This window comes from Ceratotherium simum, chromosome 13, assembly GCF_057802395.1.
Source record: "Ceratotherium simum simum isolate JZ-2026a chromosome 13, ASM5780239v1, whole genome shotgun sequence".
Classification (NCBI taxonomy): Eukaryota; Metazoa; Chordata; class Mammalia; order Perissodactyla; family Rhinocerotidae; genus Ceratotherium; species Ceratotherium simum.
This window is the reverse complement of record NC_141912.1, coordinates 13642761-13666961: the sequence shown is the minus strand read 5'-3', so window position 1 is coordinate 13666961 and position 24201 is coordinate 13642761. Positions and strand designations below refer to the sequence as shown.

At 43.4% G+C, this 24201-nt stretch overlaps 1 protein-coding gene across 3 annotated transcripts in view; it reads right to left on the bottom strand.

The window, feature by feature from the left end:
* Positions 1 to 23682, bottom strand: part of CD83 (CD83 molecule) — a 35821-nt gene extending 12139 nt beyond the window's left edge. For 2 of the 3 annotated variants that reach the window (XM_004432106.3, XM_014788743.2), the window contains exons 1-2: positions 7250 to 7377; positions 7043 to 7158 (exon numbers count right to left, since the gene is read on the bottom strand). In XM_004432106.3, the coding sequence (XP_004432163.1) occupies positions 7043 to 7158; positions 7250 to 7286 (153 nt within the window). In that variant the 5' untranslated portion in view covers positions 7287 to 7377. Of the gene's footprint in view, positions 1 to 7042; positions 7159 to 7249; positions 7378 to 19228; positions 19326 to 23258 lie in introns of those variants that run through there. The other variant, XM_087438033.1, reaches the window with a different exon arrangement.
* Positions 23683 to 24201: the final 519 nt, after the last annotated feature.

Here is a 24201-nt window from a genome sequence, read left to right as displayed (position 1 = left end):
CAAATGAGCAAACACAGAATAGTGCTTTATAATTGATAATGTTGGTAATAGAAATTGCTGCTATATCCGACAGCTTTCCCCTCCATCCACCCATACAGTCATTCCTTACTGCTGATACTTCCAGTCTCCTCTCTGGCAAAGTTGTTCTAGAAGTCTCAATCTCTACTCTAGTGAGAAATTATTTTTCTACCCACAATGTCTCCAAAATATCCACTGCATTCTGAATTTTCTAAAGCACCATGGTAATATGACAAAAAAACCTTTCGGAACTGGGATTTGAAGGCAATGTCGAGCCACTCATTGTTCATGCCAACCATCCTTCTTCCATCAGCATCTTGTGGGTCCTGCTGGGCCTGGAAGGAACCCCCTTACAAGCTCTGAGTTCATGTCCTTCAGAGGGCACTACGTCTGGTTCTAGAGGAGGCACACTTATCTCAGGCCTGACATCGTGACCAGAGAGACTGGCTCTGATGGACATATGACCCAATCAAAGCCACTTAATTATAATCAGATATTTGTTGAGATACTAGAAGAGAGGCACAGTCTTTTCCTTTGCACTTAATCTTGGGAGGATATACACGTCTGCAGTTATCAGCTACTATCTCCCTGCCACGTGAAGGCTGATAATGAAACCAACGTGAACAAAGGAAGAGGTGAGAGAAAGACAACAAGCCCTGGGATATTCATGAACCTCTAAATCTAGCTGTATTCATTTCCTAAAGCTGCCATAACAAAGTACCACAAACTGAGTGGCTTAAAATAAGAAAAATTTATTCTCCCACAGTTCTGGAGGCCAAAAGTCCAAAATCAAGGTGTTGGCAGAGCCATGCTCTCTCTGAAGGCTCTAGGGTAGAATCTGTTTCATGCCTCGCTCCTAGCTCTGCTGTTGCTGGAAATCCTCGGCATTCCTTGGCTTGTAGACACATCACTCCAACCTCTGCCTCCATCCTCACGTGGTGTTCTCCCTGTGTGTCTATGTCTGTGTCTCTGTTTTCTCTTCTTACAAGGGCACCAGTCATTGGATTAGGGCCCACCCTAACCAAGCATGACCTCACTTCAACTTGATTACATCTGCAAAGACCTTATGTCCAAATAAGGTCACATTCACAAATACCAGGGATTAGGACTGAGACATATCTTTTTGTGGGACACAATTCAACCCACAACACCAGCCATAACTGAAGTGTGAACTATATTTTGATTTTTACCTTTTTTTCCATTTCAATCATCTAAGCCAATATATTCTCTTTTCTTTAAGCTAGTTTTGATTGGATTACAATCATTCACAACTAAAAAGATTCCTGATACCAGCACCTTGCACCACCCCATAAATAATTGTGGCACACAGGGGGCTAACTCCACATGGCTCCAGCTTCTAGGCCAGTCCTGCTTTGTCCCTCAGGCTTACATGCCTCCCACTTCTCAGGGAAGGAGACACCAAGGCATGATTGGATTCAGAATCTTTGCTCTCCAGAACTGACCCAGTGAGTCAGGTCCAAGGTGAATATGAATTATTTACAGCAACTAGCATCCTTCTTTTCCCATAGATTTTCCCCATGTGGGCCCATAATCCTAGACAACTACCAGCTCTTCTGGAATCTATCCTCTCTTGGAGAATTGAGACAAGAACTCACAGTAGACTAGTTGATGCTCCAGGAAAATATCAAGTGATATTGACAAACCTTGAGCTCTTAAGTCTATACCAGTACTACATGACACACACAGGAATTTTACCCAAATACACCCCAGTGCAAAAACAAAAATCAAAAATACTCTTGTGGGTGTAAAGGAATCTTAGGGAGGTACCTCAGTCTAGCTCTGGTTTGAGCTGAGGACTGTTGGTAGAAAATTTGGGGTTATCGCAGGAGTAACCAGGAAGGGATCATGGAAACAGTTTTAGATGGAGGAACCCCTTTTTAGGTAATGAATCTTTTTTTAGTGCTGTCCTACAAAAAACCTTCCCTTGCATCACTGAGACCTTCTTCTAACTTCCTCTTCTTTGTGTTGTGACATAAAATAATCTAGTCCTCATATGATCCAGGTTCCGCCTTTTATTCATGGAAAACAAGTGTTTGGTCTTTTCTGTATTTAACTTTCAGCTGCCTTCTTCCTCCCTACCCTCTTCCAAGCTGACAGATTTTAGCGACTTTGCTCTGTCTCATCATTGGCCAAAAAGCTCAGTGATTCACCATTCTCATGCGGCTGAAACTTCTTCTACAGTCCCCTCTGAGGCAGCCACATCCGCCTTGCCCACTCTTCCACAGAGCCACATGGGCAGGACCGGCGACCAAGACAGAAGGGAAGGCAAATTCCATGAATGCGTTCAAGTCTTACTGAGTTAACCGGATGGAAGTTTCCCGGTAGTGAAAGAATAAACCTCCCTCTGAGACTCATCTTCTAGGATAAATCATATTCTGTCCTTCACACAAGAAATCTGCTTTTCTTTTAACGTATTTTTCATTATGTCATTCTCTTTGCTTAAAAATTTTCAATGGCTCCTTACTGCCGAAAGGATAAAGTGCCAGCCCTTATAGTTTCGCATTCGAGATTCTTCACAATCTGTTTCCAGTCTACTTTTTGACATTATCTCTTAGCCCTCTGCTGTATAATTCTCCCTTCTAGATCACTATTACCTATCGGTTCCCAAAAATGTTTGTGGATTCCTGTGTCCATGCCTTTGCTCAAGACGGGCCTCTAGCAAAAGTTCCGTGTTGATCTTGGGATAGCCAATGTCAGGCCTAGGACTGGGCACACATTTGGGACTTAGAAATAGTTACTAAATAATAAAAGTATAACTATGAGAGACCCCTGAAAACCAACTTTATGTCTTTCATAGTTTGACCTAAAAGTTATTCAACCAGGTCAAGTAGTGTAGGTGCCAATGGGGACAGTATGATTTTTCTTTGATGCTCACACACACACTGTTTTCACATTTCAATGTTTCAGTGCTTCCATATTTAATGTAGAAATGTTTCCTTTTTCTCCTAAAAGCATGTTCTTAAATCTATCTTACAACAGACGGCATTCTAGAATCAAGGAAATGCAGAGAGTAGCACACATTGGCTCCTCCATGGGTCCATCAGGGTTTGTGGCTGTACAGATGACATCCACCCAGCCCATTCGTCAACACCAGCCCCTCCTAAAGTGCTCTGCTCTCCTTAGTGCCCCCTTGCCTTGTGACTCATTATTACATAAGATGGTAGAGACTGAAAATATAACTCTGTTGAATAGGAGATTAGCAACATACATCCAAGACAGCTTCATAACGAATCAAGGACAAGCAATCTCTGTGTGGTGACTATCCTGGAACTTTTGAAGTGGCCTCATGCAAGCCATTAACCTGCTCTCCAAGTATTCCCTTAGTCCATGGGATAGCCCATGATCTGCCACAGCTGCGGCTTTTCTAAATATTTTAAACTGCAAGTCTGCTCTATTCTCTGAAATCATAGTTTCACTTCTCCTTTCTCCCTTCCCTTGGAAGTCACGTAAAAGGGCACTTGTCTTGTGACGCATCTCTATCCTCACCCCCGCAGTGTCACCCAGAGATGATATTATATATCCTCTTTCGTTATGCATCAACACAGGTTATCAGGGCTCCTAGCATGACACAAGATGGTACTACATTTCTCTGATAAATAACCACTCATTACTATTACTGGCAAACATCAACCATGCCCAAACACTCCATCCAGTGTCATCATCTCCCTCCAAACCCAATGCAGCTTCACTAAAGAGAATGTGAACCTAGTGATGCTCGGCATGAAGCACAGATATAGCCCTTCAATGAATGTTCTTACTCCTGGCAGACTTGGGATTGTGCTGTGCCCTCTTACGCTAGAATCTAACTCAAGGTCACAGCCAATGGAATGAGTGCTAGACCAAAGTCTATTTACATATTTTCTCAAAATACCTCCCCAAACGACCACAACCAAGTCACAACTTTAAAAGCTAAATTTAATGGATATACTGTATTAACTTTTCTATTTCTTCTCATTCATTCTCAGTAAATTGCCTTAAAAAGTACAATATTGGAAGAGAGGAGAAGAGGACCCATTGTTGGATCCCAGTTAGGAGGACATCAGTCCACAGGAAAGAAGAGTTGAGTTAACAGGAATTGGGCTACCTCTGCCCATTCTTGGTTCCACCTTTGACCCCCTGCACATGTCTATATTCAGCCTCCTCCAGCTTCCTCTCACTGCATCTTTGAAACAGAGAGAATCAAAAGGACACCACTCCTTCTTGACTCACCCTAAGGTTACAAACACTAATTGGACACCGTCTGCTTTGAGTTTTTTGGTACAAGGCACATGATAAGAAACACATGGTTTACATGGGTCCTTTTGTTAACCACAAGTCATCAGTGCCAACTGGACAGTGGCAGGATGCTCCACAGTGCCGGAGAACTCAGTGGTAAACGGAATTTTAAATTTTGAGTCATTATAACCATAATTGTGATATGCAGAAAGCCTGCAAGAATGTGATTCAATCTGGCGGACGGGGAAAACCCACATTCTCTGCTTTACTTGTCCAGCATGCAGCCCATGGCTGTGCAAAGAGGTTTTACAAACCGCACTAATGATGATGCAGGGAGGCGACATGAGCTGGGCTGGCTAGGGTCACCCAGTTTAAATTCCTCACTATAGCTACCTCTCTGTTTCACTGAAACATTTTACAAGAAAGTTGTGGGGGAAATGACAAGATGCTTAATCTTCTGTAAAACCAAATATTTCAGTATTTTTCACCACTGGCCTTATTTCCAGAGCACTCTATCCACTTTTGCTGTACAAGCACAATCGATGCAAAAGTATAATTAAATAACAAATATCTACAGAATATGCTGAGACCTGTTAAAAAGTCCTTGAAGGAACAATGACTATCACTTTCAAGGTATCTGAGTAGTTTATTGGCATAGCATAGCTCTCCTACCCACCACTACTCAATCACAGTTAACTTCTTAAAAAAATAACTGTGGCATGATTTTTCAATGACCCTATTACATGGACCAACAGAAAAAGAGAATGCCAAGAGATTCCTGTCCTTCTTTTTTTTTTTTAACAGAGTTTGAGAGAACTTCCGAGTAAATCATGCAAGAACCGTGTTCAATAAACAAGCACATATATTAGAGTTACATCATCAGCTGACATCTAAAGAGAAGTCAAAGGTTAATTGCTATGGTTTACTGCCTCGTTCCAAATGACCTTGTACAAGAAGATTTAACTTGACAACTGCTTGAACTTTACAGTCTGAAATTTCATCTACTTGTTTTGTGAGTACTTTTTAATTACTCCCCTAGGGATTTTAATATTGTTTTCTTTTTTTAATTACCCTCTGGAAGGGATAGTGGTTTCATGTTTTCCCCCTTCTTTAAGATAACTCAGTCCCTGCCTGGCTAGCCCAGGGACATTTTTATTTTCTTTACCATAAGTAATTGAGGTAGAAAACAGAACCATCAAGACAGACCTCTAAGAGCTCAGGCTGTGGAATCAGACTGCTTGGTTCAAATCCCAGCTCCGCCACTTAGCCAGCTGTGTGACCATGGGCAGTTCATTGCACTCCCTAAGGCTCAGTTTTCTCATCTGTAAAGTGGGAATAGTAATTCTACCGATCTCATAAGCCCATTGGAAGCATTAAAACAGCTAATGTACATAAATATTTACCCCAGAGCTTCACAGATGGCAAGCACTCAAATAATACTGGTTTTACAATGTTTTTGTTTAAATACTATCATTTTTATGACAAGAACAATTTTGGAATTGTTGTGTTCTCTGAACCCACAGTGAATAAGGTGGAAATGAAGTAGGATTAATGATAAACCTACTTTTATACACAATGGTGCCTCCAGGCAGCAGCACCATTTCCACTGTAACTCACAAAGTGCCAGGCTGAATTCAGTGGGCACCTTCGCAATGAACAGGGCAAACGGTGGGTATCGTGCAGAATACACAAAAGCAGTGGTGCAGTCTGTTTCCAGGGACCTGACAATCCGGTTAGGAGAGGAGACACACACACACACACACTCAAACACACAGATAACTGTCCTTTGTTGCCTTGTTAAAAGGCCAGATACGTGTGCAGGTTCTTATAGCATCTTTTATGGTGGGCAGGAGAACATCTGGCATTTTGTGGAAGGCTACAAAGGCACAGAGACTTCCTCCAAGGTAAGACGGCAGATCAGCGAGAGCTGCAGAGTAAGGCTGGGATACCATATCCCTTTGGCTTAAACTGGAGGCGCTGTTGTGGCAGTAACCTGATTAAAGAAGGTGACCAAAGTGACAGCAAACAGTGGCTGCTTGACTTGGCAATGCCACCAGAACCATAATCTTAGAATCTGAAAATGTTCCAGTTGAGAAGAATCCTTACAAAAGCCTCAGTGCGACTCAACCCTCTTACAGTAGGGGCAGTGACGTGTGTTCTTACACATGTGGACGCCACTCCTGCACCCTCACAGACGCCCTCCTTGCTGGACCTCTCACCGCTGCCAGAGGGCAGAGCAGCAAGGAGTAAGGGAGGGGGCAAGGGGATCCCAGAAAGGGGATGACTGACAGACAACTACCACTCAAGAAACAAGCCTGAATCACGTCTCAGTCCTTCCTCTCAAATTGCCCACTCCCTCCTCCCCAAATTTATGGGCATCATAGTCACAAAACACCAGAAATCAGAAATACAGGCACATTCTTCTCGTCCGATATCCAAATCTACCCTAGCTGCTTTCTTCCGGGCCTGCGGGCCACAACCACAGGTGGCCTCCAGAATTAATCCAAGAGATTCTCTGCCCTTCCAAAACGTCTGATTTGGATCATTCATCTCAGACCACCTCTAGGGGCAGGGAGAGGATCGAGGTCCTCGGGAACAAACTCTAAACAGGCCTTGTACCTGGATGCGGATGGGGTCGGGCGCGGGTAGAGGAGGCAGGTCGGGAGACTGGGTACTTCCAGTTCAGCTGCGGGAGACGCCCTCGACTCCCGGCCACAGAGGGTCGCCAGCCTAAGGGAGGTGGGGACTCCCGCTGCCTCCAATGAGCTGACCAAATCGCCGCGCTTACCTTGTCCCAGAAGACCGTGTAGGGGACCTGCGGGTCCCAGGGGGCCGTGCAGGGCAAGTCCACATCCTCCGAGCAAGCCACCTTCACCTTCTGCGTCGCAGGCGCCAGGCTGCAGGCTGTAAGAAGGAGCGGGAGAGAGGCGTGAGCAAGCGAGAAAGGGGGGGTCCCGCGGGGAGGCGGGGGGCGACAGGCGATCTGGGGCCCTACCGCAGCTCAGGAGCAGGAGCTGGAGGCCGCGCGACATGGCTGGGGCTGCCGGCCTGTGGCGCGCCCGCGCCGCGCCGCCCTCTTGTACCCGCGCGCAGGGACTTCCCCGGGCGCCGGCCCGGGGGAATCCCCGCGGGCGGCAGAAGCAGGCGGCGCCCTCCCCCGCCGGCCGCCGCCGGGGCGCCCCCGCCCCCGCCCCGGTCCCCCGCCGCCCCCGCGCGTCCCCGCCCCTAGCGTCGCTGCGGCCCGACAACCATCCCCGCGTAACGCACCGCGCTTGAGGCTTTGCACACCGCGCTAGCACGCGTGACACCCTCCCGCTGCCCCTTGAAACAAAGCCGGGAGCCGGGCCAGCCCAAGCTGTGATGCCCTTTTTAGGGAGGCGAAACCAAGTTCAGAGAGGTTGAGCAGCTTCGCCTATGGCCAGCCTGTCCGTGGTGATGTCACTGGTGATCCCAGGTCCTCACTCCTCTCCACGATTCTGTGACAATCAAAAACTCATTAGACTTCTGAAGGAACGCGCGCGCCAAGTCTGCAGTAGTTGGCTCCCTGCCTTCTGGGGTCATCAGTCCGTATCATCGAGCCTATTTAACTTATTTCAGCAGAAGGAACCTCTCCTATTAAAATAAAAATTACACACAGGCACAGAATTTTGGGGAAACAAACAAAAATCTAGAAGAAAATAGAAATCACCTATTATCCATCCAGAAGTAACTTCTGTTAACATTTTGGCGTCTTTGCTTCAGTGCATAGATAAGTATTTTTAAGGGGATACTCTACATACTGTTTTGTAACCTACTTTATTTTAGCTTAATATTTTGCAAGAGTTTCTACATCATTAAAAAGTTTCAACAGTATCCTTTTGGTGACAGCATAATATTCCATCGGACAGTTGTACCATAAATTAGCATCAGACATTATCAGTCTAGTGTTATTAGTCCAGATAGGGTTAGTGTTCGGTCGTTTCTTTAATTACTAATATTACAAACAATGCTGTGATTGCTGTGATGAACTTTCATGTAGATAAACCTCTGCTCTAATAGTGGTTCTTTTCTTAGAATAAATCCCCAGAGGAAATTATGCTAGGTCAAAGGGAATTTACAATTGTGTTAGATAATGCCCCAGTTACCTCCACTGAGTTGTTCTCAACCTCTATTCAATGTATGAGGGTGCCTGCGTCCCAACACTCTTACCAACATAAATTATCACACTTCCACCTTCGTCCGTTCAAGGGGTTAAAAAGAATGGCGTCACAGTGATGTTTTAATTTGCCCTCGGTAATGGTTGTACCCATTGGCAGTCACACCAGCCATGTGTAAGTGCCTTTTCCCCATAAACCCTCATAAGCTAATTAGGATATTTTTAGGCCTACAAAAATAAGTATAGAAAATAAAAGAATCCAACACATCTGTGTGCAATGTATTCGTAGTAAAACACCTGTCCCTTGCTAGATCCCATACCTGGGCATTTAAGCTTTCTTCCAATTTTTCACTGTTCTACACAACGTCACGTGAAGCTGGGGATGTTCAAATCCTCTGGGCCAGCAGTCCCGCTGCATTATTAGACAGTGCCATCTTATCCTCCAAAATGTGTGCCCATTTATGCTCCTCTCAGCAGAGCCTCGCATCGTCAGATTTTTTTTTTTCATTTTTACCAATCTAATGAGTGTGAAATAGTAATTCCTTTTTGTTTAATGGACATCGAACACGAGGAGGGAAGAACAACCTCGCGTGTTTCGAGGCCATAGGGTGTCTGTTCATATCATTTGGCCTTTTCCATCGGCGCTGTTTATAAATTCAGGGCCAAATCCTTTCTTGGTTATATGCTTGCCAAATATCTTCTCCAAGGCTAAGGATTGTATTTTTCACTTTGTTTATGGTGTCTTTAATGTACAAAAGAACTTCTTAAAATATTTTAATGTAGTCAAATTTATTGGTCTTTCTGTTTATGGTTTGTGCTTCTGGTGTTGTGTTTAAGAAATCTTTTCCTACCCTGAGATTAGAAAAACATTCTCCTTTATTTTCTTCCCAAACTTTTAAAGTCATGCTTTTTCATATGTAGGTCTTTAATCCATTTAAATATGGTTTGATGGAAGGATCTAACTTATTTTTTCCATATGGAGAACCAATTGTTCCAATGCTGCTTGCTAAAAGTCCTTATTTCCCCACTGATTTGAAATAGCATCTCTGTTATATACAAATTTCCATATGTGTGTGGGCCTGTTTTTAGACACTGTTTCTGTCTCTCCCTGCCCTAATAGCACACTTTCTTATTACTTAATTAAACTATAGTTAAGTCTTGCTATGGTGGTGGAGTGAGTGAACCTTCATGTGTTGATCTTCCTCTTCAAAATTGTCCTGGCATTCTTGGTTCTTTGCTCTATCTTATACATATCAGAATCAACTTGTGAACCTCAAAAAGCTCATTTGAATTTTAATAGGAACACGTTCAATGTATAAATTGCAGAAAATTAACATCTTTAGAAATTGATTCTACAAATCCATCAATATTGGGTATCTTTCCATTTATGTAGGTCTTCAAGAATTATTAAAATTTCATACATAGAAGTTTTCTACATCTTTTGGTAGATTTATTCCTAGTACCTTTATATCTTTGGTTGCTATTTTCACATATATATTTTCTAAACTATATTTTTCTAGATGCTCATTGTCGGTAAACAAAAATTTACTTTTGTATAACCAGCAATCTCGCTGAACTTTCTTATTACTGTTAACAATTTGTTCTTAGATTCTCAATTAAGATACTTTTATAGTCATGAATTATTTAGAGGGTTTTTCCTCAAAAAATTCTAAGTATATTCTTTGGTTTTCATTATTACTAGTGGTGTCTGGCAGTTGTATATGCTCAAGGATAGGGTTTGTCTGATTCTTTGTGGCTTATCAAGAAATGCTTTGTGGCCTAGTGTGTGATCTTTTGGTAAACGTGTCATGTGTTCTTGGAAAGAATGTGCATTCTCCACACGAGTCTCTTTGATCAAGCTTGCTCGTTGTGCTGTTAGGTCTATATCCTTACTAACTTTTTGTCTTCTTAAACTATCAATTATTGAAAGAGATGTTAAAATCCCGTGTCTATGAAATTGCCCATTTATCTTTCAAATTTTATCAGTTTTTTGCCTCATATAACCGGATGCTATGTTTTAGGTGCCTGCAAGTTATAATTATCTCTTCCCAGCGAATTGTTCCTTTTTATCTTTATTTAGTGACGCTTTTTTCCTCTAATATTCCTTTTTTTGCTTCAAAGACAACTTGTCTACTCTTATTATAACCACTTTTCCTAAGCATATTTGATTTAATAAAGTCTAAAGTTAATCAGTATTGCCATCCTTCTCCCCAAAATGCCTGACCCCTGCTCAGCCCCTGCCCATCTTACACTCTATTGTGACCAGTACTTTCATTCCATCTTGGTTTACACTCCCCAAGTAGGCTTTTTTATATGTTAAATATTAGTTCAAATCTATCTAATGTCATACATCTCACTGCTTCTTTTTAGGGTCAGTTTCTTCTGAAGTACATTCTTGAGTAATTCAGCAAAAATCTGTTAGTGGTAAATGCTCTTCTTTTTTACTTGTCTGAAAATGTTTATTTTGCCCATATTCTTAAATGATAATTTAATTGTTATATTAGTTGATGGTTATTTTCTCTTAGCACTTTGAATATATTATTCCATTGTCTTCTGGCTTCTGTTGTTACTGTTGCAAAGTTCTGGACAATTTGATACTCGTTCCTTTGTAGATATCTGGTCTTTTATCTATAAGTGCTTCTAAGATCTCACCTTTGTAATTGGTGCTGTTTTACTTGTACTAGGTTGTGTCTAGTAGAGAATTTTGTATTATTTAGCCTGCTGAGGTTCATAGCTTTCATTAGTTCTGGAAAATTCTCATTTATTACCTCTTGGAATATTGCCTGACCTCCATTCTCTCTGTTGTTTCCTTCTGGAACACCGGATAGTGTATGTTGGACCCTCCTGTTCCACACTCCATGTGACTGAGCCTCTCTTTCATGTGTTCTCTCTCTCCATTTCTCTGTTCATCCTTCTGAATATTGTTCATATCTGTCTTTCCATTCACTAGTTATTTATTCAGGGATATTTAATCTTGAGGTTATCCTTTTAAGTTTTAAATTTTAATTTTTTTAATTTCTGGACTTATATTTGATTTCTTATTTTATTCAGTCTGGTCGTCTTTGATGATGTCTTATTCTTTTATTGTGTTCTTTATTACTTCTTTTATGACTTTCAGAATTTTAAGCATGTTTATTTTATAATTTCCTGATAATTGTATTATCTGAAGTTCTTTTAGGGGTTTTCATATTGATTTTTGTTTTGTTTGCTAACTCTTGTTTTTTATGGATTGTTTTTTCATGTGTTTTGCAATTTTTAATTGTGAATTAATCTTTAGTTGGGACTTCACATAGGGGAATCCTGGAGGGTCTGGCCTGAGGTTGTGGCCTGCCAGAGAGATTTTATGTTGTTTCAACTGGGTGCCCAAAGGTATTAGCAGCCTGTGACAGCATTTTCTATTAATCTCTTGGTAGGGTGTGTCCTAGACCAGTCTAGTAATATAAATTTAAATATCATATCCATGTGAGGGCACCTCTATGATTATGAATTTTACAGACAGGCTTTTGTTTATAAAGAATCAAGTCATCCTGCTGTGTGAGCAGACAATTGTTTTTAGTTCATCCTTACACTTGGGGGGATCTCAGTTCTAACTTTCTGTTCTTCTGGGGCCCAGGCTTCCTCTTATGTGCCTGCTAGTCACTGAAGCCTAAGCTCCTTAATTTCCCAGCTGATTCCCGAGCCTGGACAACTGCTCTTCCCAACTGGCACCCCCTTTCCCCCACCCCTTGCCCCACCCCCCACCCGCCTCACCCCTACCCTATAGCCCCAGGGTCAGCTCATGCTAGTTCATAGCTCTTTCTTCATTTTTGATCCTCCAGATTGCCCTGACTCTCTTGCAGGTACAGTTAGACATTTGATAGACTTTGTCATTTCTAGAAATTTGCAGAAGGTGTTTTTTTTGTATTGTACAGCAAACCATATTGCTGAAAATAGAAGTACCCAATCTATTATTTAATAGCCTAAAAATGTGACTTCACAGCAACTCCCTCTTAATGCACTGAAGTACCCAAGTATATTTTCACCCTTACCAGATTCTTGTTCATCTTCTAAATATGAATATGAACATATTTCTGAGAAGGCCGTTCCTTATGAAACATTCTCAGGTCAACCACAGGCCACATTACAATAAAGAACTTCACAGCACGTATCTGAAGTGGCCATGGATGGGGGAGAGCCACGGGTCCAGGTACTACCTTGGAGTCCTCCTTGAACAAGTGAGAGGAGTTTACAGATTGGTTGCTCTTCACTGTCACTACAAAGGAAAATGAATACAAAGGAAGTGCTTATTGTCTTTCTGAAACCACTAGCTGTCAGTTCATGTCTTTCTTCTCTGTTACTTTAAAGAGAGAAAAACCCTACATCATAAGGAAACGTTGTGGTTACACATTCTCTCTGCCAATGGCGGGCATTCATTAACCTTGGGCAAAACACAAAGATAACCGGTGCCCTCACCACTTCTGCTGACCCTCAGACCCTCTCTTCTTATTATTACTTAGGTCAGGATTGTGGCTTTGTTATTGTATTTCTCTCAAAGAGAATCCTAGTAGAGCATGTCATTACATTTGGAACTCAGACATATGAGAAACTGGTCAGAGTTTGGAGACTAGGGGAGGAGAAAGCTCTAGAATATTATATTAGTTCTCCTCACCTATCCCTCCCAGGGCAGGGCCACAGCGGGGATGGGCATGGAGAGACGGAAGTTTTAGTTCAGTATTAAACATTTGCTAAGCAGCATGTAAGTTGTGTGTAGGAAAAAACTGTTCTCAGGAAGTTTACATGGGAGGACACGTTTCTTAAAGTGGGCCTTGCTTTGTCTCTCAATTCTACACAATTTCTCTCTGAAGGTCTGAGGCAGGGGGTGAGGGGTGTCATGAACAGAGGTGAAGGGCAGTTTTACAAGGAGGGAAGGAATTAGTGAGAAGAGCAATCAGGGAAGGCAGAGATTGGATAAGGAGAAAAAGGAAATGAGAGTAAGGCATGCCCTTTAAGGAAAAGTCCCACAGGAGGGGACAGTGAACACATTTTTTGGTATCGTCTTCAGACACTTATCAAATGCTGAGCTCATCACAAATATGCAAAAGGTGCTTGTGATTGACTAGGAATGGCTCATCTGGTGACCGCTGTTGGTTGCTCCGGGGGCAAAACCATGGTACTGTCCCATGCACCCATCTCTCTACCCAGCCTCTCGCCTCCTGGGTTGACTGACATGACGGATGAGGAAGTTCTACAAAAGGGGAAGGCGGGGTTCCCCTCTGCCCCAAGGGTGCCTTCTGGACCTCCTTTCCAGAGAAGAGTTCTTGAGAAAAAAGAATGCACTTAAACCAGTCCTGCCAACAAATCCACCACAGCAGCTACCAACTATTGAGCCCTGTCGAGAGTTAAGCTTTGTGGTAAGCTCCTTCTGATCCTCAGCCCCCACAACAGCCCTAAGTTGAGAGCTCTTATCAGCTAGCCATAGGGTCTTGGGCTCCCACTCCCACAGCCCTTCCCTGAAGCCAATAGCATCTTCGGTACACTCTCCACCACTCAGGCTTCTCCCAGCATCAGTGCCTGCGCACTCACGGAGCTTTGAGAACCACAGGAGGCTGAGAGGGAAGCCCAAAGTGTGGATATGTAAATTATGTTTTTTAATAAAATTTCCCCTTTAGGTTTTTCCCTTTGGGCTACTTCTTAGTCATCCTGTACTTTCCAGCTGTGTGCTCATTTGTTCACTTAATGAACAAAATAAATAGAAATAACTCTTGTTCCTGTACCTTTCTTGCTTTCTTTTTTTTTTCCTTCTGAGAAACTAGAAGCATTTAGAGACACTGCTCATCCTCTGTGAGGGAGGAAAGAGGCAGGTGAAATGTTCCCCACGTTGACCGTGAAGAAGAAACCACATGACCTAAGCAAGTTTCGCAAAAAGAAAACACAGACAAATTGGCCTCAGCCTTGATTTGAGACACTTTGGAGGAAAGCCTTCTCCCTCATCTGCATTCCTCACAGGCACACCACTCTCCTCCACAAGGACCGCATGAAGAAAACCTTCCACAGATGAATTCCTTGTGATACAGTAACGCCTCTGCCGGAGTGCCCTGTTCACATGCTCCTCCCTGTGTCTTTGGGCTTGCTCATCCATCCTTCTAGAAGCTTCTTGCCCTGAGTCATAGCCCAGCTTTCTCCTTCATTTCATGAAGTCTGTTCAAAGGCCGCCTTTCCAGAAGTCTTTCTTAACCACCCTTATAAAAGAGCTAACCCCTACCACCACCTCGACCTTGCTGTATTTTCCTCCATAGTACTTCTCACAATCTGACATTATCTCACATATTTGTTTGCTTTTTATATTTTGTCTCCTTCACCAGAATTTAAGGCTATTCTTAAATTCTTTTCTTATTCATTTCTTTTAGTCTCAGTAAAGTATTGGACATATCGTAGGTGCTCAATAAATGTTTGCTGAACAGATGACTAAATGAATAAAGATGTACTTATTCACTTCTTATTCACTTCTTTTAGTCTCAGGTCCTACAATAGTATTGGGCATACAGTAGGTGCTCAATAAATGTTTGCTGAATGGATGACTAAATGAATAAAGAGGTACGTGAGAGGGATATTTTGGCAGTTTGCATTATTCACTTCTATTTTCATCTCTCCTTGTTTCCATGCTGTGAGAGTTTAGGCCAATTGCAAAGCTGGGGAACAGCCCACACAAGATGACTGTCCTCATCTCTGACACCAATTCAAGTTCAAGGGGGTTCCCCAAACCACCCTCAGTTCTGATAATTCACTAGAAGGACTCACAGAACTCACTGATAACTGTTATACTCATGTTTATGGTTTATTACAGGGAAAAGATACAGATTAAAATCAGCTAAGGAAGAGAGGCATAGGGTAGAGTCCGGGAGGGGTCCAAATGTGAAGCTTCCAGGGTCCTTTCCCCGTGGAGGCATTACCTCCTCCCAGCCATGGTGTGTGACAATATGCATGGAATGTTACCACCCGGGAAGTACTCACCCGAGCCTCAGCGTCCAGAGGTTTTATTGGGGCTAAATCACATACTACTCTCATAGCTGACATTTAGTTTCCAGTCCCTCCAGAGGCAGAATTGATCCCACCACCTCCACCAAGAGCCTCCGTTATAATCATATTGTTAAACAGTCCAGGGCTAAAGCCCCCAGGCAAACAAAGACACTCCTATCAGGGAGGACATTTCTAGTGATCACCTGATCACCTCCCAGTAGCCGAGGGCAGAGGGCAAAGGCCAGACCTCTCTCTGGGTAAGGTTGCCTTTTCACTACACACATGCCTTGTGACTTTGCCATGCCATTGAGCTGTGGGCGGGAATATTCTTCCACCTCTTGACCTTGGGTTTGGTCATGTGCCTTATTGGCCAATAGAATGAGGCAGAAATCAAGGTGTGCCAATTCCGCTTTCTCTCTTACACCTCTGCCATCACCATAAGAAGAACATTTCCAGGCCACTAGTCCCAGGAAGAAGATGAGAAACATGGAGCAGAGTCATTCCCCCCTTCCTTTCCAGCTGAGCCCATCCTGGAATAGCTGACCTTCATCCAATGGGCAGACCACTTGAACAATATAAATGCCTCTGTTGTGTGCCTGCAAAGATTTTATGATTAGTTTTTAAGCAGCATTATCATGGCCATAATTAACTGATAAAGACGTCAAAAAATTAAGGACCATTAGTATTTTTCTATGAGTTTGCTGATCCAATTAGAGTTCCTTTGGTTGTCACCAAAACAGGATAGCTTGTGGAAATGGGCACAAGTTGACAAAGTTTAGATGGAAGCAAGTGAGGACAGAGGAGTTTAAAAGGTCTAAAGTAGAGACTCCAAACGTTGGTACTGATGGGGCCAGGAAGGTAAATGTGAGTGAATAAAAAGAGCCAGTTGCCTGACAATAAATTTGACCTATGTGAGGATGGAGGCAATAGGGAGTATTGGGGACTATGGTAAACTGAACAGCAGCAGGTCATCTAAAATGAGCAGCCACCACTCAGCTCAAGCCAATTGTTGCTAATGTGAAAATATTAACCCAGTGTTGCCATATTGTTCAGGTTTGTTTTTGTTTTCTTTTCAGAGAAGCTGAGAAGTTAGATATTTATATGAAATCTCTTAAATTCTGCAAATGATTGATTTTTGTTCAAAATACTGTGCAAGACAAACTAAAAACATCTATGGCTGTCAGTATGCAACCTCTTATTTATGTCTTGGTGGCAGCAGGCTTGTCTGGGACCTTACAGAGAGGATCCTTGATGGCCTGGGTCAGCACGAGGTGTCCAATTGCTTCACATGCAGCTGGGTCATGGATTTCAGTTGAAAGAGAAAAAATCATGCTAAGAGGAGAGAGGATATAACAAGTGGACGCCAAAGACAAAGTTCTCCCCACCATTTGGCCCAGGGCCATTCCCATCACAGCTTAATTGGAGTCACTTAAGTGTTATAGAATGATTCATTAACATTTTTCTTCTTTGGGGGTATAACACCCAGAATAACCAGGCACAGCATAAAGCATCTGTCTTAGTCATTTACACACATAACTCTCTGTATGATGCTTGAGAACGTCTCAGGAACTCCCAACCGCATCAGCAACAGCACAACAGGAACGGTCTCTGCCGAGGGCGAGGGAACAAGGCCGGAGATGCTCACAGGCTCATTCAATCTCCACTAGGCACCCCCCCAAACACTGACCCACTATCATGCGTCTCTGTTTGCAGAATTCTGCTCTGCAAAGCAGAGAGCAAGAGGTGGACTTTCTATCTGGTGTGACAAAGAACTATGAACATCAGCACCTCTTCCTTTTTCCAAAATGGAATTTAGCTGTCAACACAGTATAGCTGTCAGTAAGGCCTCTGAGTGCCCTTCAGGTGTTTATTCTCGAGTATCGGGTCCTGGTGTTAACTCCCCTCTGTTCTACACGTGCAGGAATCATTATCCCAGAGACGAGTCATTTGTAAGATGATGGTGTTTGTTTAGCACCAGATGTTGCTTGCTTTCCCTCGTTTCCTTGCTGTTCGTAGCCCTAGGGACACTGCACAAATGATGGTTCTGAAGACAGCCAGGAAAGATCTCCCCAACCCGAACAGACCTGGGAGCAGCTGCCGGAGGAAGAGCCGAGATGGCAAAGCGTTCATCTCTAATTGTAATGGCAGTGAGGGTGCTTCATGCACAAAATCATCTAAGGTTTCTTAAGGGGGTTATTTTCAAGAATATATATCAACAGTGCCACGGGAAGTACATTCCACTAGGACCATAAAGAGAAAAGAAAGTAACATCTACTGAATGGTACTCACCACACACACATCGCACCGTTCAATTGTTACAATAATTCTGATAGGTGGTATTAAAATGCCTACTTCTATACCTGAGGGAATTGATGCCCAGCTAGCCTGACCCAAGAGACCACTCTTAGATATGGTAATCATATGTCTCGAACTTTCCAGATTTTGAATACTCTGTTCCACAGTAAACCTTCTTCCCTAGCTGAGACTTCAGAATTTGCACTCTGTTGTTCTGCCAGTGACGAGCCCAATGACCCCGCTTCTTTAGTGCCCCACGAAACTTATCCTATAAATGCCCTCTAGGTAACACAAGAGACAATCAAACCAAAAGAGAAGAGAGAATTCAAATTTTTCTGTGGTCACTTACGTAATGGAGAAGCAAACAAGCTAAAGAAAGTTCCTCAAGAACATATACGCAGTAGCTTACGCAAGGGCAAAATACCGCAACATCACTAAATTGAAGGCTGTCTTTCTTAGGTCTCATGGCTAACAGAATAGACCTTACCTAAAGATCTCAACGTGATAGAACAGTCAACTGTCTACTATTCCAAAGACAGGCTTGTGTGGGGGACATGAGTGCAGAAGGTGTATCTGTAAAAGGATGTCAGCCAACCAGGAAAAAGGAAGGTGAGATGTTTGGGGAGCAGAAGCCATGATCTTAATGAAGTCTGAAGTATAGTAAGTTGGTCCAAGTTGGAACAGGCAGACAGAGTGTGTATGTGTGTGTGTGTGTGTGTGTGTGTGTGTGTGTGTGTGTTGGGAGGCGGGTGGTCAGGAAAGCAGATGTTTGGCATCAGGGGATATGACAGTGTGTGCCAGGGGCCAAGACCAGGGTTCTGGAGAGGAAAGTCAGGCTGGGGAACAAGGCCAGAACCTTGACCCTGAGGCCTCTGCGCAACTAGGCCAAAGTTAGGCAGGACCAAGACCCCCCAGCTAAGCAAAGCTTCCCACCCAGGGCCCTCAGACTCATTCCCTGAGCCCCTTGGCTGCTGAGCCTGGAGCTGGGTGTTGTAAATAGCTTTTAACTCTCCAAAAGCTGTGGGAGGCACAGGATTTGGGGAGCCTTTATTTATCAAAAGGCATCTCCACTGATCTGTGTTGTTTAACAAACTTCGGTGTTTGGGGTTCAAAACTCGTTCTCTATATAGTGATGCTCTTCTCTCTCACCAGGGACTTCACATTACTGAGCAAGTAGAGGTTCCTCAGCTGCAGCTTGTGTCTGAGTGAGAAAAACTACAACTCTGCCTTTGTGGATTTGAGGATATGCCTATCTGGGAGTGGGTACATATGTGTTTCTACAAGATCTGAGTCATCTCTTTCAGATGGGGATTCAGGGCTGGTATTCCCCCAGCACCACTTCTTTCTGAGCAAAGGAACCGCAGGAATGGGTGAGGGTAGAGGTATCTGAAACTTCCCCCCAACCTCCGCTTCTCCTACCTCAATTCAGGCCCTGTCTGTCAACCTTGGAACCCAAACCCATTGACAAATTACAGCCTGAGAGTAAGACCTGATAGGACCTTGCCTCTCCTGAGACACAGCATGGAAATAGAGATGGGTTTTTCTTACCTGTCCTCTCCAGTCCAGGAGAGCATGAGTCAGTGGGCCCCAAGTCCAGTGTGCACTTTTCTTCTCCTTCTATGCCAACTTCCAAATTACCACATAGCTACAACCGAAAAAAACAATGACCTGAATTTTATTTCTAACATCTTAACTGGTCATAGACCATAATCTTTCATTCTTAACAAAGACTGGATCTGACATTTTTCTTGTCCCTTTTATCACTTCATACATGGACCCCATCCTAAAACCATTAATTACTCCTGCTCCCTCAAAGGTTGATTGCCTCTAAACTATCTATTTTTCCCTCGGGAAGACCTGGGGCTTTTCCAATCAACAGACCTCAGGAGTGATCAGCCTCAGCTTCATGGCAGAAGCCACAGTGGGGTCACCGGGGCTCTTTACAGCTTTGGCCTTCTGAAGGTGGCCCAGGTCCAGTTCACCTGGCTGGGACACACAGTCCTCCAGAATCTGACTTCAGATATTTGGGGATTCCCAGGAAGTCAGGATGGGAAAGGAAGCTTGAAGTAGGAGGATGGTTTTCAATACTCAGCAGCTCTTGGAGAAAGAGCTAAGCCTTTGATTTTGGAGCCCGGGTAGGCTCTCCTAGGGGTATACAGTGCCTCTTCTTGTAGGCAGGGCTCCCCATGGTTTCAACAGAGTTTTGCCTATTTGACCCTTTGAGAGTTTAGGCTCACCCCTTTGAGTTCCTGTATGACAACAAGCGGCCTCTCCATTCACCTGGTGAATGCAGAGGAATCCCATGATCTTTCGCCTGGTGGAACTCACGCCAGCTCTTCAGAAACTGTCCCATTAGGCTCTCGATGATCTCCCTCAAGAATCTCTAATTGCATCTGAGTTTTAAGAAATGGCAGGCTCTCAAACTTAAAGACAAATCTATTAGGCAAGAGTCTTAGACTCAGATTTCATAGCTAAATCCAACCCTGGAAGGTTGCCAGGAGAACAGTCTGAAGAAAAGCATGAGGAGATTTCTCGGGTGACAGGGGCTGGAGCTTCCTAGTGCTGTAATTCTGCAGGTGCGTGAGGAATGATTCATTGAGATACCACCTGCCACCCCCTCTCACTGCAGTCATCTACCACCTCCCAGCCACTGCCCCTGATTCGTGAAGACTTTAAGATCTGGCTCACTGTCTCTCTGTCATGATTGTCACAACCACGAAGACAACCTACCCTACATGCTGTTCCTTCAGTCATTTTATACCCTTGTTGACATCTTTTCTTCTATCCCACCTTATCCACCCACTCCCAAGATCATTCCCTAGATCATTACCCAGGATCACTACCTCCCCTTCCAAAGACTCCAACATTCCTTAGACCCCTTCAGGATCTCTAATCCATTGACACTACCATCTTCTTCACATCCACCCCCCTCACCTACCGTCCTCATTTCCATCCTTACCCAGCTTGGCTCCCTGGCCCATCATTCTGCTCTCTTGCATCCATGCTCCATCCACTACTTAACCCCTGTCTCCATTTGTTTCACTGGTTTGGCTAAATCCCAACTCTGTTTAAACTCAGTTCTTTGTCTACTCAGCTCCCCAACCTAGGCCATCGTATGAGGCTAGAGGAAAACACGTAACTGTGCTGACGAGTCTTGCTTTATATTTATGACCACAAACTTCATGTGGGCCCTCAGCATTTTCTAACTTCCCAGTCACTCTGCAGTCCCCCTCTGGAAGCTGACTCTTTCTTGTCTTTTCCTCTTTCCCCACTCTCAGTTGATGACCTTGGTTATTATTTCACTGGAAAACAAAATCAGAAGAGAATTCTTCTCACTAACAAATCTACCAACTTCCTGAACCTGTATTCTCTGACTCCTTTCCAAGACTTCTCTACTTCGCCTATTCAAGGACATCACCATTGTCCCCTCTCTCTCCTGGTCCAACTCTCTACTCGGTCATTCCCATCAGCCTACAAATATTTTGTGACAACTCCTCTCTTTAAAAAAATATCATCTACGAAAGAGGAGTGGTCCTACAAGGTATTAACACACTCTGTGAATCCTCTATAAGCAAAATAGTGTAATACTAACACCTAGAAGGAGAGACAGACCAATGGAATAAAAATAGAAAGTCAAGAGATAGGCCCAAATACTTATGGAAATCTAGATTATAATAAAGATGCTATACCAAAATCACTGGGGCTAACTGGTATTGGGCTAACTAGATAGTCATTTTAAAAAAATAAAATTAGATCTATTTCCTGCAGTACACACAAGAATAATTGTCAAATGAACAAGAGATCTAGATGCAAAATGAAATTACATAGGTACTAGAAGAAAACATGGATAAACTTCTACATAACCTGGATAGCAAAATGTTTTTTAATATGATTAAAAATCCAGATGCTACAAAGAGAGTTGACTACAAAAAATGTGAAAAAAAAAAAAAAAGGCTGTGGCATAGTCAAAACACAAAGGAAAACTGACAGAAAATATTTATAGCATAGATCATAAAGGACTAATAGCTAATATTTTTAAAACTTTTGAAAATTGAGAAAAAAGACAAAAAAATCCAATCCAGAGAAGTAGACAAAAGACATGAATGGAAAATTCATTAAAAGAGATATGACTGGTCCTTAAACATACAAAAATGTGATCACTTTCACTCCTAATAAAAAATGCAAATTAAATCCACAATGAATAGCATTTTTTACCCATCAGATTGGCAAAAAAATTTCAAAAGCTTAACAATCCCCTCTGTTGGTGAGGCTAAAGAAATAGGCCCTCGGATACCTTGCTGGAGGGAATGTGATATGGTAACCCCCCTCTGGAGGGGAACTCAGCAACACCTAACAAAGCTACGTAGGCATTTACCCTTCCACCCAGCAAGTCCACTTGTAGAAATTTACCCCGAATATATACCTCTAACAATATAAAAATACAGATGTCCAAGGTCATTCATTGCAAATATTATAAATAATTGCAAAATATTGGAAACTACCTAAATACCCAAGCACAGGAGACTGGTTGAATAAAATATGGTACACACACACAATGAGATACCGAGATATAAAAAAGTGTGAGGAAGTGCTCTATGAATTAATATGAAATGATTTCCAGGAGATACTGTGAAGTGAAAAGGCAAAGTATAAAAGAGCATATGTAGTCTGCTATCTTTTGTGTAAGAAAGAAGGGAAATAATAAGACTTGCATATCTCTACTTCTCTTTACAGAAAGAAGCACAGGACAAATAAACCAAAAAGTATTGTAGTTGGTTTCCTACAAGGAGTGTGGGGAGTGGGGTGAAGGAAATATGGCACGGAGTGATGCTCCTCTGAGCCCACCTTTCTGTATTGTTTCGACTTTTGGTAGCATTTCAATGTTCTACATATCAAAAAATAATATTAAATTGATAATGATGTTTAACACCCAGTACCCCTTTGCCCCTCTTTGGGTGGCCTCACCCCGATTTTCCTTGGGGAAGCACTCCTCCCACAAGCTGACCCATGGGTGCTTCAAGTGTGGTGGGCATGGGACACACTTCTGCCTGCTGCATTTCTCTGGCCATAGGGACTCGCCAGGGCTGAGCACCTAAGACAAACTGGGCCACTGATGTGCTATAAGCCCTTGGCTACTATTGTGCTGAGAGAAGCCACCTTCCTCTTTTTCATTGGGCTTGAATCCGGGAAGTTATAGATCTGGAGTAACCAGCAGCCCTTGAAATAACGTCAAAATGGAGAAGAACAGAGCTGAAAGATCTACGAGACCAATTTATGGAAACATTGTTCAGGCCCCTGCTATTTTTATTTAATTACATTAACCAATTATTTCAAATATTTTGCCTTTTCCTGCTTCTTGAGGCAGGCTTTCTGCCGCACACATTCAAAGAGTCTCATCTGACATATTAGTTCAAGCCTCTCATTTATAGAAGTGGAGTCTAAGACCCAATGAGGGGAAGAGAGAGACCCCAAATCATGCTGGAACATGATAACAAAGGTGGTGCCAACACTTGGATCCTCTGAGTCCAAGTTCAGATTACTGAGTCAGTGTGGTAGATGCCCTTCACCCCAGGCTTACCTGAGGGAGAAACCGGGGAAGAGGGTACATCCAAGGTGGAAGGGACGGCTAGCAGAAGAAAGCGCAGCTTCCGCCTCCCGTGGCCTAACGTGTCCCTGACACCTTTAGCAGTGTAGGTCAACCTGTCCCTGGCTGCTCACAGGCAGTGGATTTCATCAGGGACCACAGTACACCTTCAGGTGGAGACAGGAGATGTTCTGAGGCCATCGCGTGGGGCCACCAAGGCTCCAGCTATGGTGGGATGACCTTCCCTGGAGATCGCTAAGACTTCCCGGCCCAGACAGGCATTTGGGGTCTAGTGGACTCCGTGTTCATGAGGGTAGAAGGAAGATTCTGTTATCCCAGGCACATCAGGATGTGTGGTGAGAAAACTCAGCAACTGGGAAATCCGTCACTGTGGCAGCAAGACCCGTGGGCTTGGAGTCAGAAGACATGGGTTTGGATCCTGGCTCTGGATCCTGGCTCTTCCACTCCTGCGTGTGGATCTGTGGCCTCCTGCATGTGAAAGGAGGAGATAATATCGCCTCAAGGAATCAAAGAACCGACGCTTCTAAGAGGCCTCTGTAAGTCAGAGTCCTCCAACTGATAGCCCACAGGCCTGAACGCAGCACACAGGCTGTGTTAATTGGCCAGCACAGAGTTTTTTAAATAAGCCAGCCAGTGTTTAAAAATTGGGATATTTCACATAAAAATCCAGATTTCTGCCTTCTCTTGAAAACAAACAAAGCAGACTTGGGAACGCTGGCTAGAAATGTGACATATACGCCCCCTTTCTCCAGGCATGAGGCTACTGTGCCTTCCAGTCCCCCTCACCCACCCCCGCCTACTGCAGCTGAACCAGTGACCATTCAGCATCTCACACAGCTGTTTGTCTCATAGCAGAAGACTATTGCTCTGCACCCGTGTGTCCTCCAAAGTGGGGAAGCAAAGGATTAGCCGAGAG